The sequence below is a fragment of the Chiloscyllium punctatum genome, chromosome 10 (genome assembly GCF_047496795.1).
Source record: "Chiloscyllium punctatum isolate Juve2018m chromosome 10, sChiPun1.3, whole genome shotgun sequence".
Taxonomy (NCBI): Eukaryota; Metazoa; Chordata; class Chondrichthyes; order Orectolobiformes; family Hemiscylliidae; genus Chiloscyllium; species Chiloscyllium punctatum.
The window spans coordinates 28,680,415-28,700,968 of NC_092748.1; the positions used below are offsets into that span (position 1 = coordinate 28,680,415).

A 20,554-nucleotide genomic window follows, 5' to 3' on the forward strand; every position below is an offset into this window, starting at 1 on the left:
GACTTGGTCTCTACAGCTTTCTCTGATAGTGAATTCCACAGGTTCACCATCATTTGAGTGAAGAAATATTTCCTTCTCACAGTCCTAAATGATCTACCTCATATTTTGAGACTATATTCCTTCGTTCCAGGATTCTCAGCCAGGGCAAGACCCTCCCTGTATCTAGTCTGTCCAGCCCTGAGAGAATTTTATCATTTCAATCAGATACCTCTCATCGTTCTAAACATTCGTGAATATAGGCAAAGTCAAACCAATGTCTCCATAATCCTGCCATCATTGGTATCAGCCTAGTGAAGCTCCACTGCACTCTCTCTATGGCAGGTATATCCTTTCTTAGGTGCCATGATGTGGAAGTACTGATGTTGGATTAGAGTGGACAAAGTAAAACATCACACAACACCAATCCATTAGATTTATTTGGAAGGACTAGCTTTCGGAGCATTGCTCCTTCATCAGGTTACCTAATGAAGGAGTAGTGCTTCAAAAACTAGTGCTTCCAAATAAACCTGTTGGGCTATAACCTGGCGTTGTATGATTTCTAACTTTCTTACATAGGGAGACCAAAATTGCATGTGATACTCTTAGAAGAATCCCTCCAATGTGGAAACAGGCCTTTGGGCCAACAAATCCCCCACACCAACCCAAAAAACTCTACCCAGACCCATTTCTCCTACCCTATTACTCTACATTGACCGCTGACTAATGCACCTAGCCTGCGCACCCTGAACACTACGAGCAATTTAGCATGGCCAATTCACCTAACCTGCACATCTTTGGACTGTGCGATGAAACCGGAGCATACATACGCAGACACGGGGAGAATGTGCAAACTCCACACAGACAATCACCTGAGGCTGGAATCAAATCCAGATCCCAGGTGATGTGAGGCTGCAGGGCTAACCACTGAGCTACTGTGCCGCCCCACTCCAAATGTGGACTAATTAAGGTCCTGTATAACTGCAAGACAACATCCCTGTTTCTGAATACAAAATCTCTCTCAATGAAGGACAATATACCATTTGCGTTCCTAAATGCTTGCTACGCCTGCTGCCTGACCTGCTATGCTTTTCCAGCACCACCCTAATCTAGACTGGTGTACAAAGATACCCAGATCCCTTTGTACATCCACACTTCCTAGTGTATCACTATGTAAATATCCTTTTTGTTTTTCTCACTGAAGTTTATAACTTCTCATTTATGCATATTATACTGCACCTGCCATGCTTTTGCCAAATCATTCAAAATTGTCGAACTAACCTTTAAGCCTCCTTACATGACACAATGCTGCGCAATTTAGTATCATTGGCAAAATTAGAAATGTTGCATTTGTTTCTTTCATGCAGGTCATTGTATTTTTACTTGTGTGTGGGATGCGGTTGTTGGCAAGGACAGCATTTCTCTCACATGTCTAACTGCCCAGCTTCTAGCTAAGAGGCAACCACATTGCTATCGGTCTCAAGTCACTTATAGACACCAGAGCAGATAAGGATGCAGACTGCCTTCCTTAAAAAACATGGGTGAGTTGGATGGTTTTTACTATATTATCCCCTACCTGGATAATGAGGCATCTTACTAAAAGTCTTCTAAAAATCCAGAAACACCATATCCACTGGTTCTCCCTTATCTATTCTACTAGTTACATCCTCAGAAAATCTGCAGTAGATTTGTTAAGCATGATTTGCCTTTTACGAACCTATGCTGGCTTTGTCCAATCCCAAATGTTCTGCTGTGTCTTTTTAATGAACTCTATCATATTTCCCCACTACTGATGTTATGCTGACTCATCTGTAAATCAGTTTTTCCTCCTCTGTGTCTGTCATTTTTAAAACAGTGGAGTTACATTCACCACCCTCCATCTTGTAGGAACCGCTCCAGAGTCCATAGAATCTTGGAAGATGACCACCAATGCATCCAAACTTCCAGGGTTATTTCCTTTAGTGCTCTCGATGATCCGAACCTGGTTATTTAGGAGCCTTTAACCGCATTACTTTACCTAGCACCATTGTCTTACTGATAGTGACATCTTTCATTTACGCCCTCTTATAAACCCTCAGTTACTTCACATTTATGGGAAGAATTTCAATTCTTCTTCCATTTCTTTGTCCCCCATTACAATTTCTTTGGCTTCAGAAGATGATTATATTTCAAACAAGCTGGTTAACAGCAAATTACTCAACACAGAGCAGAGACTGAACTCTGGGACTTTCAGTTCTGTATACATTGATCCACTGAGACATTGCAGAGGAATCTGTCTAAAGCTATCATTAACAACGCTGTAAGGAGACATTGCTTTGTGCAGAAGTAGCAATACGGTACATCAGGATGTAGTCTATAATTACCTACACATGACAGTTCAGTTGTAGCACTTTTGACTGAGGTAGATATACAGAAAAATAGAAAAAAAAGAACAAAAAGTTCATTTGTGAATTGTTCCCTTCTCTTGAGCTACAGCGTTTAGATTTGCAACAGTTAGGAGCCAATCATTTGCTGTCTAAATGAAGCAATTGTTGAGGACCTTGATTTTAATTCATAATTGTAAATTTTGAAACACTAATTGGACTAATCCAGTCGATCATGTGGTGATCATAATGAGGTCATCTAGTTGGAATTCATAGAATATGAGTTCTCTAATTGAACTGATTAACAGATCAAATTAGGGAGCCCTGGCTGACAGATATCAAGAGGAGTACTGGATTAGTGGTGTTGGAAGAGCACAGCAGTTCAGGCAGCATGGAGTGTCAGGCATTCTGTCACTCTGAGAGCTGGCTCTGAGGGAGCTGAGCCAGGTTCAGGGATTTTCCACTTGTAAATAAAGGATGACTTGATGACTGGATACCAACTCCTGTGGAGTCATTTCAGATCAATGTAAAAGCATTGCTTTCAAAATCATGGGTCACCTTCTGCTGTTTCGACTGAAGATTTCATTGCTTACCCAGATCCTCCTCTTCATTGTCTTCCACCAATATCACTTCCTCCTTTTGCTCTTCTGACAAGCCTTCATCTCTGATCTAAAGGCCAAAAATGAAACAGCTTCAATTGACTGACTTACAATATTTATAAGTATTTTATTATTAGATGATAACCCTTGGCTCACATTAATCAGCACCATCGTAGAAATGGATTCTAAGCAGATTTGTGGGCAGAAGCTGGTATTCAAGAAACTAGGAGCTTAATTTAAGGAAGAACCAATATCAGGGAACAGAGCTATGAAGTTGGCCATGCTCAATGCAATATATATTAGCATGAGGGAAAAATCTTTGAGGGGACAAAGGTTGGATTCCAATTGAGCAGGAAGCTGAGGGATATAAACTTAAGATGAGAAAGAAAGAGAATAGAAAATGGTCAGATTGGGGTTTGATCAACAAATATATTGAACTAAGACAGCTGAAAAGTGATGATGGCTATTTGTACCTTTAACTTGTTATTCATGTTTAGCATCAAACTTGCTGAGCCAGGAATTTCCATTTGTGTCATACATCTGTATCGTTGTGTATGTGCTGCGTTTCTTATTTGGGTATAAAATGAATGGAAAACACACCAACTTCACACTGGACAATTTGTACTCCATCTTGCATTAATTTGGTGAGCAACATAAAGACGGTTAAAAGGTAGAAAACAAAGGGCAAATGCAAATAGCTGGAAGTTGTCAGTGACAAAGATTTTTAAAAAAATCTATTCTAGCTTAGTCAATATTTACAAAGCAGCAAGTCCCAGGTTGAGTGCTGAGTCTGTTGAAAATTAGCTGAACTCAAATGCAGATGTTACAGGGAAGCACAGTGCTCCAGGAAAAACAAAACCATGTAGCATTCAGTGACACCAACTCCATTCCAATACAGACCCCCCTGGCTTTTAAAATAGGGCAAAGACACCTATAAAAACTGGATCAAAGGAACAAAATATTTATTAGCACAATTAGGTTATTGCAGCCTCTGCAACAACATTCAAGAAGATCAGGGATGATCTGATTGTGGCCTTGACCCTATTTTCCTGCCTGACATCTTGTGATGCTTTAGTTGTAACGCACCCTGTAACTGAAACACTTGCAGACGCTCATTTTGGAAAATGGCCACTTGAGTAAGGTGCAGAATCACCTGTGAAGCCCATAAAACTCACCATGAATCAATGGAAGTGAGGAAGGAAGTGAAACATCACAACTGTAAATGCTGCATCTTCTTATTTTTATGCTTTTTAAAACTGTGGATTGAAATAAGAAGGAACGCAGGGATTCACAAGAATTGCTGCATGTTTTGAAAGTTAGGATTTTATAACTGTTGTGAACCCAATTTGTGCCACGCTGGATTGTAGCAATGTGCAGACAAAGGATTGTTTATAAGTGAAGCTGCTTAATTGTCAACTAGTGGTCATTTCTCAATGATAAAGCTCCTCTGCTTGCCAACAACTATGTCCCAATGAAAAGTCACAGGACTTGAAACATTAACTCTGTTTTCTCTGCATCGATACTGTCAGACCTGCTGACTTTCTCCAGCATTTTCAGTTTTTATTTGTTTCAGATCTCCAGCATCCGCAGTTCTTTGTTTCATTATAACTATGTGATTATTTATCATGTCATGAATCATCTTGGTCTGTGAACAAGTAGCTGATCTTTTCTCCAGCATATGCTGCAAGTTGCAGTTTTAAATTGGAGAAGTCTTATAAGGGAACCGGCCATTTGGCACCTCTTATAAACCAATAGAAGTACTCAAAAAAATGAAGATTGATGAGAAACGCTCACCTCAACAAGAAACAACTGAACAGATCATGTGAGCAAAGGCAATGGCAGTGTTGTTCCAGTTAACACTACACAATATTTTACCTTGATTATGTGTGTCTGTGTGCATTAGAGGAGCTTATAAAGAGTTCAGAGTTTTCTTTTGTTACTTAATTACTTGTTATTTAATTGCTCAAGTTAATTGTTTACTTGCAGCTGGAAACTAATAATTTGTATAACAAAATAGTAAATTCTTGCTAAGTACTGAAACCTGGTCTGTTTTTTTTTGATCAGCCTGGGTCTGAAAATCAGATGCTTATTTCTTTTCAAAGTTTTAACTTTAATAATAGCACTGGAGTTTGATTGTGTATGTGTTTATCCCAGTGAGAGTTGACAGAACTCTGAAATTCCACACTACTACTTCCAGTTCGCTGACCCTGGTTTTAGTGTAGAAATTCTGGAATGGACCTGAGGGGTTGAAGCCTTTGCTGCATCTTTGAAATGATTAACATGTTAATGGTCAGGCAGCAGGGGCATGAGAAAGGTGTGCAGAGTTGGATTGGAGAGAGATTAGCTGAGTGCATTTCATACACTCCAGCCTTTGTTTGACACCTAGCATAAACTGTGATGAGGCAACTTATAAAATTTTTCACTGTATTTTTCATGTAAAAGTACATATGACAGTAACTTTCTATTCTATTCTATCACACTAATATAGGTTTCTTTAGTTTCTTACAGATTCCTGCTGGCTAATTTGTGCTGGATTCCACACTGAATCAGGTAGATGCTTAGATTATCTCAGGATACATCCCAGTGGACCTCTCCGGCCACCCCAGAACTGCCTGAGCATCAAGTAAGTTATCAAAAGTCGACCACTTTTTTTCTGAGTCAGGTGTCAACTATGTATTAAGATTTTTCTTTCTCCATTCTGTCTCCCAGAGCCCTTCACATCAATCGCAAATCTGTACAAAAGAATCTGCTCACTCCCTCCACCTCCAGACATGACCAGGAATGAAACAGCAGTCCAGGGATGACTGCCTTCCTCTGATTTCTCAAAGCCTTCTTCTCTTTAATAGTGACAGTGAGACAATAACTTGGCAGCACCCCACAGTAGTAAATTACAGCAGATTGTTATTGGAGTCTATGCCCTGTGATTCTAAGACATCATTGGTGCACTGCATGCCCTAACCAGTGCAATCAAGGTAAGTTAGCCCTATACTGGGATCAAATATGTCTTTTGCACAGGTGACAAGCCTGTTAGGACACCTGGGAAAAGGTACTAATGACTAGATATAGTTGTAAAACAAATGAAAATAAGGAATGAGGTATACTATTTATTGACTAAATGTTCCTGAATTATACTTTGAGGACCACTTTTATTTCTAAAAAGAGAGACATATTGTCAAAAGTTTTTATCTTTCACTCATCAGGACGAAAACAAGAATGCCAAATTTCAATTCTTGTGATGGTTTGAAATTTGGCATTCTTTTTTGCATTAGATCCTGATGAGTGCAAGGTGAAAAGCTTCAGCCATATGTTTCCCTTTTCAGCAAGCTTTAGCTACTTTCTTGTCCTTTGTCAATAATAATCTCACCACTTTGCGTTCAGCTCCTTCCTCTAGGACCTTCTTTTCAGTGCGTAGTTGTTCGTGGATGGTCTTTTGTAGCAATGGGGCATTTGCTCCTCTCACAACAGCAACTAACTGTCCTCCCTGCAAATGGAGACAGGGAAATACTCAAAGTAAACATGAAGTATTTTAAATAAAAAACAGTCTTCACTGTCAGTCAAATATCCAGATATTCCAAGCAGACATATCAAAATTAACAGAATTGGGCAACCTGTCAATTGTTCAATAAAAATAAAACCTGGTGAAATACTAATGTAAGGTCAAAAATCTGATGTACAGGATATGAAATAAAGACAAACAGAAAATGTTGAAAGCACATAGCAGGTATGGCTGCATTTGTGGGAAAATGAAAAGAGTTAATGCACTGAATTTCACTGGTCAATAGTCAGTAAGGGGAGAGGCTGGTATAATTATGGGGAACTTGGTCAGATCTGTTCCATGATGCAATCCCAACAGTGGGCATTATACCATCAGAGGAATCTGAAAGTGGACAATATGCCTGCCCGAAGGAGAACAGTTGATTCACATATTTAAAGGGCCCATTAAAGGGCAATTTACCATATTGTCAATGGTGTTAGGCAACTGATAGGATGTGGAGAGGTCACTGACAGCCTCCCACACTTCAGAGTAATTTCAAACTCTTGGACATCAGGGCCGTTACGGCGATAATCAGGGACATCAGGGTGGTGAACCCTTCTGCTAATTAAACCAAACACACAGAAAAGCTCACCTAGCCTGGTAATCTGTTAAAGTATGAGTGAAAGAAAACTCCCCAAATACCAATATTGAAAAGAAAATCAATTTTATTCTTTAACTCTAAAAGCGAACATTAAACAACAACTATATACAACTCTAAACCTCCTTTCCTTAAATGCTTGTTATCTACCTCTCACTCTATAACAATATACTGATCCAATTAAAACTACATCCACTTAATTTTCAAAACCAGACAGCGGCTGTCATTGTCGGTGTTGGTCTTTTTCTGCTGTAGATCTCCCTGGGTCATCTTTCATCTTTTGCTGCAAAGATGTTTCATATGAAAAAAGATATCTTTGGTAGAGAGTGTTTTGAATAGCACTCTCTCTCTCTAGATGGCAGGTTGTTCTCTCTATCAAAATTTCTGCTTCTTTTATACCCCAGACATTAGATCGGATCATTGGTTCAATGTTGTCAAAACAATAAAATTCAAATTTGATTGGGGTTTAGTATCCTGGGGTATAATTTAAACTAATTGGTTAAATTTGAACTGTTGTGAAAACATAGCAACCAAACTCAGGTATTTGTTCCACAGCCAATGTTACATATTTTCAATTTTCCAGTACACTCTGAGATTGCTAGTCAGTCACATGACAGGTGCCTGCATTCACTCTCTCTTAAAGGTATAGTACACGCCTTCAACTTCATAACAGGGTTAACTTCCATACCTGTGTCACCACCACTCTATACTACCACAACCATCACTACCCCTGCAGATCCTGAGGGCACATCTGGGCATGATACCAGAAGGTTGGCAGCATCAACAGAGCTCATCACTTAATAAGAGATAGCTGTGAAGGGGCAGAGGCAAAGAGTAGGGGATGATGCAGTAATACAATTTAAACTAGAGAAAATGTGATATATCTTTTGCCATTTAAATCATTTAATGTTTACTCACTCCATAGAAAAGGAAGGTGGGTTCACATCTCCCTCTGTATTTTTGCAATGACTCAATGATATCTGCTTCAGCCTAAAAAAAAGTAGAAACAGCGATGAATTGAATGAATCAGAAACATCTATGTTCAATTCAGTAACACAATTGCTTGCAACTTTTCTTCTGAACATAATTGACTGTTGTTCTACAACACACTGGAGCAAATGGAAGTTGGCTATTACTAATCTTCCACAATTTGCTGGGCTAGAAGATGGTCAAAATAATTGTTAACACTTATGCCGATCTTTCCTCATCAGGTTAGGAGATCAAACCTTGGTAAGCAGCAACTTAGTATTCAGGCCTGTTCCAAAATATCAGCATGGAAAACGAGCAAGGATGCTTCACACAAAGTTACTGTGCAACTTCTCTTGGCTAAAGCCTTTGTTCGGCCTTCCTTCATGGTCAGCGGGACTTGTTAACATTATAAAGCAAAACCAAAATACTGAGGATTCAGCAGAACCGAAATAAAAGCAGAAAGTGCTGGAGAGGCCAACTTAACATCGAGTAAGACACAACCTTGAGCTCCAAAGGAGAGTCAAATAGGACTCAATGTTAACTCTGATTCTCTCTCCACAGATGATTCCAGATCAGTTGAGTGTCTCCAGAATTTTTTCTTTAATTCAGATCTCCAGTATCGGCAGAACTTTGCTTTTACTTGAATATTTAATTCACTACCATTTTCTCTTTCATGCTCCCATTGAAGACTTTCTGCTCTCTCTCTCTCTCTCTCTCTCTCTGATTGAATTACATTTTGAACAGTTCATCTTGGGAGTTCTGAACCGGTCAAATTGGTCTCAAAACTTCAACTCTGGTTCTCATGTTTTAAGCTGTCTTTGAGCAATATGACATTGATATGGGGTGAGGTGAGAAACAAACTGCTTCTCCAATACTCCACAATAATATTGAGTGTCTTACCACGGCAAAATGCAAGTGATCATCTCCCAATTCATTTTTAATCTTCCGAAACAAACTGACGACTGCCTTGCATGGTCCACACCAAGCTTGATACACATCCACCACTGCCAGAAAGAGTTAACATAATTGCATTTGAATTCCAGCTGTCCAAAATGGATCAAAATTTGCTTTATAATAGATTCATCGCTGTGTAATATTATCAACTTAATTTGTGCCATTTTATGTTCATCATTAAGACAATCTTTGCATATGACTAGGTGTTTGGCATAGTCAGGTTTTCATTCATTGTGTTCTCAATATCTCCCTTCTATTATTGAGTTATGGCTCAGTAACATTTATTGTACAAACCTCAGCTGTAGTGAAGGCATTAAGAACTAATCATATAATGTTGACTGATGTCGTGTGGAGGGCAGAACAAACTCTACCACTTTCTCATTTGCAGCTAAAGCTCTCAATATCTTTGCACCTCTCAACCTGCATATTCCAATGCATTCCTGGCTGGTCTCCCATGTTCTATTCTCCCTAAACTCTGCTGCTGGCCATGTCACAATTTGCAACATATCCCATGTACCCAAAATCAGTGTTTGCTCACCAACATTCACAAGATATTGGAATACAAGAGCCTTACTCTAATTGTATAAGAACACTGGTGAAACTGCACTGAGTATTGTGTGTAGTTCTCGTCCCCTTGCATAAGGAAGGATATACTTACCATAGAAGGTTCACCAGTCTGAATCCTGGGATGATGGGAATCTTATGAGCAGGGATTGAGCAGGCTAGGCCTGCAGTCACGGGAGAGAAGAAGAATGAGAGGCATTCTAATAGAAACTTATGTAGAGAGATAGAACTTATGCAAAAGGGCTGTTGTGAGGTCGATAATCAGGGGATACAGTCTCAGAATAAGAGGCAAACCATGTAGGACTAAGATGAGGAGCAAGTTCTTCACTCAGAGGACGGTGAAGCTTTTGAATGATTTACCTGAGGAAACTGTGGAAGTCCTTACGTTAAGAAAGTTCAAGATATATGTCAATAGATCTCCAGTCACTCATGATATCAATGAATGTGGAGATGGTGTGGGCATATGGTACTGAGGTAAATGATCAGCCAGGATTTAAAATGATGGAGCAGACAATGCCCAAGTAGGTTGTAGGGGAAGAATCACACAACTCCTACAGCAGGGAAGCAGGTCTTTTGGCCCATCGAGTCCATGCTGACCCTCTGAGGAGCATCTCATCCAGACCCGCACGCCTACCCTATCACTCCGCATTTCCCATGCCAACCCACTTAGGCTGCACAACCCTGAACACTATAAGAAATCTAGCATGGCCAATCTGCCTAAATTGCACATCTTTAGACTGTGGGAGGAGACTGGATCACCCTGAGGAAACTCATACAGACATGGTGAGAATGTGCAAAGACAGTCACTTGAGGGTGAAATCGAATGCGAGTTCCTGGCACTGTGAAGCAGCATGCTTAACCACTGAGCCACCGTGCCACCCTTATGGCCTACTCTGACTCTTACATTCCTATAAATGCTGGTCTGCCAGCTTACAGCCACATCACATGAAAACAGAAGAAATCCTCCTCCAGCCCCACAACTTTCTGAGACACCTGTGCTCCTCTAGCTTTGGCATTCTGCATATGTTTGACTTTACTCTCTCTTCTCTTGGCACCTTTGCCTTCAGCTGTCAGGGTTCAAGCTTTAGAATTCTCTCCTTAAATCTCTCTGCCTCTCCTTAAAACCTGCTGCACTGCTCAAGCTTTTACTCTTCTAAATCCAGATCTCCAAACCAGGCCCAGTGTCACATATGGTTAGATCAAACCCTTGTGAAAGGTCTTAAAAGCGTCTTACTACATTAAGGGTTCAGAAGAGATTTACCCGGATGTTGCAGGGAATGGATGGTTTGGGTTATAAGGAAAGACTGGATCAGCTGGGACCTTTGTCATTGGAGCATAGAAGGTTGAGAGGTGATCCCATAATGCTTTAAAAAGTCATGAGGGATATAGATAAGATGAATGGCAGGTGTCTTTTTCCTAGGGTGGGGGATTTCATGACTAAAGAGCATACTTTTTAGGGTAAAGGAGAAAGATTTTAAAAAAGACATGAGGGGCTTTTTTTTAACACAGAGAGTGGTTCAAGTGTGGAATTAATTTCCAGAGTAAGTAGTTGATGCGGGTACAGTTATAACATTTTAAAGACATTTAGATAAATAAAATAAATAAGAAATATTTGGAAGGATATGGGCCAACCGTAGGCAGGTGGGATAAGTTTTGTTTGGGATTATGGTTGGCATGGACTGGTTAGACTAAAGGGTCTGTTTCCGTGTTGTATGACTCTATGACTCTTAATACAAGTTATTATTGTATTATTATCGTTCTCTGACGATCATCATTGAATTAACCATTTTACAACAATCCAATACCTTTCCTGGTCTATACCTGGATCCAGCTCATAAACTGCTGGATTTGCTGAATTTTGTTTTAAGTGGAATTTTTTTACCACATGACCTTCTGGTCAGCTGCTCCACCATCAATGCCTATCACAACTTTGTTCCTCTCCAATGTCTAAGCTGTTAAAGTATGCAGGTAAAAGCTCCATAAATAAAACAACCAAAACCTTGTACTATGGTCAATTTTAACATGTCATCTCAGGGCAGATATCATCAAACTGAGCTTCTATACCCGAGAGGGAATCACAGACATCCTGCAAGGTCATTTGAGTTCCGTTTGTCATCACAGTTCTAATTTAGTCAGTAGCTGCTGATTTCTGTGCATGTCTACTTATTCTCCTAATTTTGCTGAGGTTGTGGTGTATGAATGAGTATATGGAGCTAGTTTGAAGGGGTATTGACATGACAGAATCCGTATCTGTTTTGCAATGTTACTGCTGCTGAGCCACCTTGTGACTGGAGGCTGGATATACTGGTGTCACCAATACTGGCAGACATTCATTAGTAATGACTACAGTGAAGAGGAAAGGTGTTTGCAGTTCCGAAAATGTCATGATTACAAGTCTACTCTTGTTCCAGTAACCAAACTAAACAGGCCTATCTGTTGGCAATATTGACTTAAACCAGGAAAATGTTTGACTTTAGGGACTGAAAAGAAACATGGCTGGTGAAATTACAGAAGAGTCCAAGTGTTGTTTTTGTCTTTTCTTGAAAGCAGGTCAGGTCAGCAACCTGTTTTCGATACACTCATTTGAAAAATCAGTCAGGCTTGTAAAATGTTTGTCAAATGTCAAACCTCTTGGAGAACATCACTCCCATATTACAATCTCTCAGGGGTGGATTTTACCCAGCCCCTGAATGCTGTGGGCATTGCTGGGAAAGTTGGGAAAATCATGTGAGATGGCTAGTGAGAACCTTCTTGCTATTACAAGCAAAAACTTCCAATTTCGAACATGTTGAACGTGAGATGAGATTCCCATGATTACCTGGTCTCACCTCATTTTTATATGGTTCCCCACTCTCCCACCGACTGGATGGAAATGAGACAGCGAAAATTCCCCAACATGAAAGTCAGAGTAACTGTAGGTCTCCACTTGTAACACCAGACTTCCATCTTGGACACTAGGCACTGAAATCTCAGGATACATTCCAACTTCATGCATCCCTCCCCACACATGGACCTTGGCATCTGATAAGTATCAGTCTCATCCACCCTCATAGCATATCTCTGCTCTGCTTACAAGAATACTCTGCACTTCAAAGCTGATGTTTGGAGTACACTGGCACCTTTCATTGAAATGTTGTTGCCAGGAGACCTTGTGGACTGGATCAGGAAGCAACTCAGGCTTCCTTGCTTGCTCTCTGAGTATTCATTAACTTTGTGCCTCCTTGGAGGCTTACAGCATCTGTACTTTGCCTTTTTTATGCTTTGTCCTCCCAGCCAGAGCTTAAATATTCACAATGTTTCTGTCTTGCCTTGCCTTTAGCATAGACACAAAGCTAACCAGCTTGTCACGGCTGCCAGCAGTCATCAGTCAAGGAGGTGGACATGTTGCTGCACACCAACATGTTACATCAATTGCTCACCTGCACCATGTGCCAACAGCATGCAGCAAACAAAATGCATGAGCATCAACCAAACAGTCATGTCTCAAGGTAGTCCTCAGTCAGGTTGTGGGTGATATGCTCCAATCCAGGGCTCTTGGCGCACAGCGAGTCAACAGCAGTCCCTGATATTAAGCCGGAGGCTTGGTGACAGTCTGTTAGCATTTAAAGGGTCCATATCTCTGTTGTCTGGGGTGCGGACCTCACTCTGCCTTAGGTGTCCAGGGCAACATGTCTAGGCTATTGCGGTAAGTCAGTCGGGGCTAGGCCATCAGCAGATGGGGCCGCCCATCCAAGATTGTCAGGGGGGTAGATCATGAATAGGCCTGGGGTTCCATCCTCTGAAAGGGGTCACCACTGCAGGAGGGAACACAATGGTGAGATTTGGAGGAAAGATGCAGGGATACAAATAACAGATGTGAAAGGGATGGTGGGAAAAGGAGGTGGGAGATAATGGAGCATGGAAGAGAAAGGGGTAATGTTGGGAGGCTGGTAGTGGGAGAAAGTGAGGACTGCAGATGCTGGAGATTAGAGTCGAGAGTGTGGCACTGGCAAAGGACAGCAGGTCAGGCAGCATCCAAGGTGCAGCAGAACTGACATTTTGGGCATAAGCCTTTCATCAGGAATTAGGAATATGAGATTTGTCATCAATACTCAGCAGTACCTTGGCTCTGATGCAGTGTGAGGGTTCAGTACACTCCTATATCTGAGAAATTGACTCAATATAGAGGTTGGGTGGGAATGTGGGAAAGTTCAAAACCAATGGGATTGACAGGGAGAGCTACCAACAAGAAGGTTAGATCTCATGGAATACAGGGAGAACTAGCCATTTGGATACAGAACTGGCTCAAAGATAGAAGACAGAGGGTGGTGGTGGAGGGTTGTTTTTCAGACTGGAGGCCTATGACCAGTGGAGTGCTACAAGGATCGGTGCTGGGTCATCTACTTTTCATCATTAGAAATATAGTTAGTAAGTTTGCTGATGACACCAAAATTGGAGGTGTAGTGGACAGCGAAAAAGGTTACCTCAGATTACAATAGGATCTTGATCAGATGGGCCAAAGGACTGAGGAGGGGCAGACAAAGATTAATTTAGGTAAATGCGAGGTACTGCATTTTGGGAAAGCAAATCTTAGCAGGACTTATATGCTTAATGGTAAGGTCCTGGGGAGTGTTGCTGAGTGCAAGTTCACAGTTCCTTGCAAGTGGAGTCGCAGGTAGATAGGATAGTGAAGAAGGCGTTTGGTATGCTTTCCTTTATTGGTCAGAGTATTGAATATAGGAGTTGGAAGGTCATGTTGCGGCTGTACAGGACATTGGTTGGGCACTGTTGGAATATTGCATGCAATTCTGGTCTCCTTCCTATTGGAAAGATATTGTGAAACTTGAAATGGTTCAGAAAAGATTTACAAGGATGTTGCCAGGGTTGGAGGATTTGAGCTATAGGGAGTGGTTGAATAGGCTGGGGCTGTTTCCCTGTAGCGTCAGAGACTGAGGGGTGACTTTATAGAGGTTTATAAAATCATGAGGGGCATGCATAGGGTAAACAGACAAAGTCTTTTCCCTGGGGTGGGGGAGTCTAGAACTAGAGGGCACATGTTTAGGGTGAGAGGGGAAAGATATAAAAGAGATCTAAGGGGCAACCTTTTCACACAAGAGGGTGATATGTATGTGGAACGAACTGCCAGAGGAAGCGGTGGAGGCTGGTACAACTGCAACATTTAAAAGGCCATTTGGATGGGTATATGAATAGGAAGGATTTGAAGGGATATGGGCCATGTGCTGGTAGGTGGGACTAGATTGCATTGGGATATCTGGTCAGCATGGATGAGTTGGACTGAAGGGTCTGTTTCTGTGCTGTACATCTCTATGACTCTAAATGTACATTTGGCAGCTCCCTCAATGGAAGAGACCGAGTCCACAACTCTCTGTATGAGGTGTAACTGTTGTTTTTGTCCATCGTGTTTCAAACAACAAGGGTGCAGTGGAGCTGAAAACACTGCAACCACAATTAGAGTCGGCAGTGAAGATGTTTCATTCTGTGAAAGAGAAGCTTCACTTTAAAGCAATGTGAGGTCCTTTAAAAGGCAATACAGCATTACACAGTCACTCATACAGTACAGGTAAAAGAGACCTGCGAGCACTACATGCTCAATGTGAACCTTAGACAACTGTATGGAGTACAAATCCTGGTCCAAACAGCTTGGGCCATAAAACCTTGTGAGGCACGAAGGATAGCCGGGCCCTGCACATTGAATCCTGTACTTGCTGTTAGACAGCACACAGTCAGAACTTACTGACAATAAAATGCCACCTTTGCTGTGAATATGCTCTCAGAAACTCTTCATTTGCCCTTTTCCTTTCACTATACCGTGGATAACCCCGCCATGATGAGTAATTCTACCTATGGTAGTGGGAGCTGCAGGGTCATGGCGCAGAGGTGAGCTGGGGAGATAGCATGAGAAAAGTCAATAAGCTCCAAGAGGGGAAACTCACAATGAAACCCACCAACATTTACATTTATCCAATTTTCAGTTAAAAGAAATTCAGCTCCCAGTCATCAGTAGTCATGTTGGAAGTGAACTGTTGCCTTTCTGTTCCTGTGTGGGGCATAATTACTTCGTTAGTACTAACTTGCTCTGTGAACCTTTAAATATAGATGCTATTCTATATTAACCAAATGAGTTAGTTCCTGCATTTTAGTTTCTGGCAACCTTGTACAAGCAAAGCCAGGATTCTTTCATAAATAGCATCAGTTAGAAAATATGGAATGGAATTTCCTGTGGGGGCTTATTTGCAATGCTAAATAAAGTGCTTCTGAGTGTACACCTATTTTTACAACATCAATTTTCTCTTAAATTTCCTGCCAATTGCTAGCATGCATCAGAATGTAAAATTTTATGGAAGGAAAATGAAAACAGCATCAACAATTTGACACATGAGAAGTGGTGAACTCATAACAGTTATTCCTTCTTCAAGTATCAGACCTTTAGGCCAGCCATCAGTCTGCACATTTTAATTTTTTAAAATGAGAATTACAATGAGTCAAAAAAAACGTCATTCAGGTAACAGATCATAGTGAGAATAAGTTATTTCAAGAACCATCAAGAAAAATAACATTAAAATGCCAGGAAAACTCTTGCCTTAATTTTACATTCCATTTTAAACCAGCAGAATTGCAGGATATTCAATAGAATAGCTTTGGGGGCATAACCATTTTAAGTATTTTTTTTGTATTCATTAATGGGATGTGGGGATGGCTGACTGAGTCAGCATTTATTGCCTACTCAGAGGGCATTTAAGAGTCAACCACATCGCTGTTGGTCTGGAGTCACATGTTGGCCAGACCAGATAAGAATGGCAGATTTCATCCCTAAAGGACATGACTGAATCAGACAGGGTTTTCTGATAATCAACAATGATATCATAATCATCATGTGGAGGTGCCCGTGTTGGACTGGGGGTGGGCAAAGTTAAAAATCATACAACACCAGGTTGTAGTCCAACATGTTTATTTGGAAGTACTAGCTTTCAGAGCGTTGCTCCTTCATCAGGTAACTCTTGCGGCAGGATTTTTGGAAGGCAGTAGAAGTCCCCTATGCGAGAAGTACATGGGATGAGGGTGCGTAGGATACTCTGAAGGACTGGCTCAAAAATCTTGATCAATGTGTTTAGTTCACGGGTGTGCTCTTTGGTCGGGTTGGCTGGTAGTTGCCTGTAGTGTTCCTGGTTGTTCAGTTGTCGGTACACATCCTTGCAGTAATCTGTTCTGAATGAAGATGGCTCCTCTTTTATCTGCTGGTTTGATGACAATGTTGCGATTGGTTTTGAGAGCATGAATGCTGTCGCGTTGTGAAAGGGTGATGTTTTGGTCTACCTTCTGCCCCGCTAGTTACCTGATGAAGGAGAAGTGCTCTGAAAGCTAGTATTTCCAAATAAACCTGTTGGACTATAACCTGGTGTCAAATTATAGTCATCATTAGACTCTTAATTGAATTCAAATTCCATCATTTCTCAGAAGCTGAGCTTCTGGATTACTAGTCTAGTGATAATACTATTCGGCTACTGCCACACATTTGTACCCCCCCCTCCCCCCCCTCCCCCCCCCTACCACCACTACTGCAAAATGTGTTCAGGTGAGAGAATTGTTGCAAAAGATCAAGGTAATTAGGGCATAATTATGCACATGTCAATTGAGTTTGTCAGCTATTTGCTCTACACTCTTATTAAATGTTTAACTTGATGTAAATTCACTGATATAGCATCTCCCCGCCATTCCATATCCAGTCTAAGATGACATCACCAAGACACCAAATCTCTGCTGTTACAATAGTTATGTGGCAGGCAGTCTTAAATAACCTGCAGTTTCCTGCAGCTAAATATTGGAAAAGTTGAAGCCACTGTATCTGGCCCCTATCATAATCTTTGCTCTTTGATGCACACTCAAATCTCTCTCCTCAACTAATGTCTGGCTGAACTGGACTGTTTGTAACATCAGCACCTGCTCAACCCTGAGCTAAGCTTATTCATCACTGACACAAACATTGCTGATCACCATCTCCATAGTAGTCCTTGCCCCTATTCTGTCTACCACTGAAATCCATGTTCATAATCCAGATTTACTCACCCTAATCTTCCCCTGGTTGGCTTTCATCCATTACACTCTTTGGGCTGGGTCTTCCCTGTCATGAATGACACAGATTGTTGACGGAGCTGGGAGAATCACGTGACATCAGAAATGAGGAGCCTTCTATTGTCGAGAATAAAACGTCCTACTTTCCAACAAGTGTTGAACAGCGAAATGAGATTCACTCTCGTGAACAGTGAGAGGCCTACTTGCATGCATTAGCACCTCATTTTTCTGTCATCACATCTCATCGATATGTAGTCGTCCATTCTCCCACCACTGTTGCATGGATGGCGATAATTCCTGACCTGAAAGTCAGAGCTGTACCTGGCAACTCCAGCTCGCCGCTTGCTCCTCCTGACTTTTATTAGCTGCACACTCCATCAACAGTGAATGCACACACATCCCTCTGCCACCTTGCAGGACCTCCAGGTCCCTGTTGGCAAAAGATGGTGCCAAATGCTCTCTGTTTAATATGCCCAAGGAAAATAAAATCAACTAGGGCATCTACAGACTGCCAGCCCTTGACCGAGCACTGGCTAAGCTTTAAAAACTGTGGCAGGAATTCTAAGATGTCGTGGCAGTGGCCAGTACTTTAGCGTGTGTCAAGTTAGAGAAAGCAACGAGCAGGGTCCCGTAGGAAATTCATTAAAGCACATGCAGAGAAAACCCAAGGAAAATCAGTGAAAAGCCCCTTACCCTCACTAAGTTCTAGGAAGATTCAGCCCCATAAGTGATAGCTCATCCAAAACCTTGCTTTATGTATCTGTCCTGCAAACACCCTGACAGCCATTACCTCTGGCTTCACTGAAAGTCATTAACTGCTGATCTACTACCACCTTCAAGTGTTACTTTTAAGTTTACACCTTTCTATTGTTTCACCCTCACTATTTCTGTAATCTCCTTCAACAATGCCACCTTCTGTATCTTTGGTTATCTATAACTCAAGTTCCGGAACTTCCTTCTTAAATTACTCCACCCTTCCACTTTCTTCTGCTGCTTGAAAATTTAATCCTTATCTCCTTCCCTTGTAATCTTCACTGCTGACTCAACATCCAGTGCTTCCTTACATCTGACATGCCTGGTGATAGGGACACATTTAGGGACACAAACCAATGTATATTGATGTATTATTACCTGTTGCCTTAAAAGATGATTTCGAAGAACTTTGACAATCATACATTAACATTACCTCCATGGTACTTTAAGATAGTTTTTACTGTGCAATATAAGTATTCTATTCTGATGTATCCATAGTTGCATCCTTTCTATTTCAGCAAAGGTGCTAATCTGCCTATTCTGAAAACTTCTGTTAAAATACTGGACACAATAATTTCAGTGGTTTGATATTAGCCAATGCAGAAATGGCTGAATTTAGCTTTGACAGGTTTCTTACCAATCAGTCCAGTAACAGCCAACAGTTCATCCCATTGTTCCTGGCTCAAGATCGTCATCTGTAGCGAAAATAAGGGAGTAGTTGTTGAGTGTGATTGAGGATTATTACAAAGAAAAAAAGTCATAATACTTCATTCCAAAATTTATTTCACATTAACATGATGCACTTTCCTAGTTACACGAAGACTATACTAAACTATATGAAGAGGTTATCATCTGTGAAATTTGGTGCTATCTCAGTGAGCTTAGAAAATGTTTTTTTCCCCACTGTGTTTTGAGTGCTGGTACTCTCAGCTCAGCTCCAGTCATTAAGGAATTTACAATGTTATAATTTGCAACAACTCTTCAATAAAATCTGTGATTGCTCTCCATTGTCACATAGAACATAGAACATAGAACAATACAGCACAGAACAGGCCCTTCGGCCCACGATGTTGTGCCGAACTTCTATCCTAGATTAAGCACCCATCCATGTACCTATCCAAATGCCGCTTATAGGTCGCCAATGAATCTGACTCTACCACTCCCATGGGCAGCGCATTCCATGCCCCCACCACTCTCTGGGTAAAGAACCCACCCCTGACATCTCCCCTATACCTTCCACCCTTCACCTTAAATTTATGTCCCCTTGTAACACTCTGTTGTACCCGGGGAAAAAGTTTCTGACTGTCTACTCTATCTATTCCTCTGATCATCTGATAAACCTCGATCAAGTCACCCTCATCCTTCGCCGTTCCAACGAGAAAAGGCCGAGAACTCTCAACCTATCCTCGTACGACCTACTCTCCATTCCAGGCAACATCCTGGTAAATCTTCTCTGCACCCTCTCCAAAGCTTCCACATCTTTCCTACAGTGAGGCGACCAGAACTGCACACAGTACTCCAAATGTGGCCTAACCAAAGTCCTGTACAGCTGCAACATCACCTCACGACTCTTGAATTCAATCCCTCTGCTAATGAAAAATGCAGATTAATGCACATATTGCATTAATTGCCTCAAATGAGCCAATGCGATTCCAATTCACATGAATGGTCATAAATTTAGCATCTCTTAACCAACATTCACACCAAAACAAGTTACCTGCTCATTGTTGTTATTGTTTATTGAGCTTTGCTATGTAAAATTAATTGTCGCCCCTCTTGTGGCTCTGTGGTGGTGTCCCTGGACCAAGAGACCTGGGTTTAAGTTCCACGTGCTCCAGAGGTATGTAATAACATCTTAAAACAGCTTGATTAGAAAACTAGGTTAAATCTTTTTAAAAACTAATTGTTTAAATTACCAGTTCGCCAGTCATTATTCTTTAAATTACATCATTAAAATCTGCAGAACTTAGAAGCTTCTGATATATGTTTCCTTTTCCTGCTTCACTGTTTTAATTGCTTCAAGAAGCAATAATATTATGTTAGTTTATCCAGTTACTACTTACTTTTATAAAAAGTTTCCAATGAGTTATAATACTCAGCAAGTTCTCTGAATCTACATGATCTTCTCACTGATTGAAATATTCCTTTTAATTGTTTTCTATGAACATTAAGT

At 41.0% G+C, this 20,554-nt stretch overlaps 1 protein-coding gene across 4 annotated transcripts in view; it reads right to left on the reverse strand.

The window, feature by feature from the left end:
* The window catches only part of nme9 (NME/NM23 family member 9), a 72,712-nt gene that overhangs the window by 31,610 nt on the left and 20,548 nt on the right, over window positions 1-20,554 (reverse strand). For all 4 annotated transcript variants that reach the window (XM_072578739.1, XM_072578740.1, XM_072578742.1 and 1 more), the window contains 5 exons: window positions 19,019-19,076; window positions 8,941-9,044; window positions 7,990-8,061; window positions 6,303-6,419; window positions 2,933-3,008 (listed from right to left, as the gene is read on the reverse strand). In XM_072578739.1, the coding sequence (XP_072434840.1) occupies window positions 2,933-3,008; window positions 6,303-6,419; window positions 7,990-8,061; window positions 8,941-9,044; window positions 19,019-19,076 (427 nt within the window). The remainder of the gene's footprint in view (window positions 1-2,932; window positions 3,009-6,302; window positions 6,420-7,989; window positions 8,062-8,940; window positions 9,045-19,018; window positions 19,077-20,554) is intronic.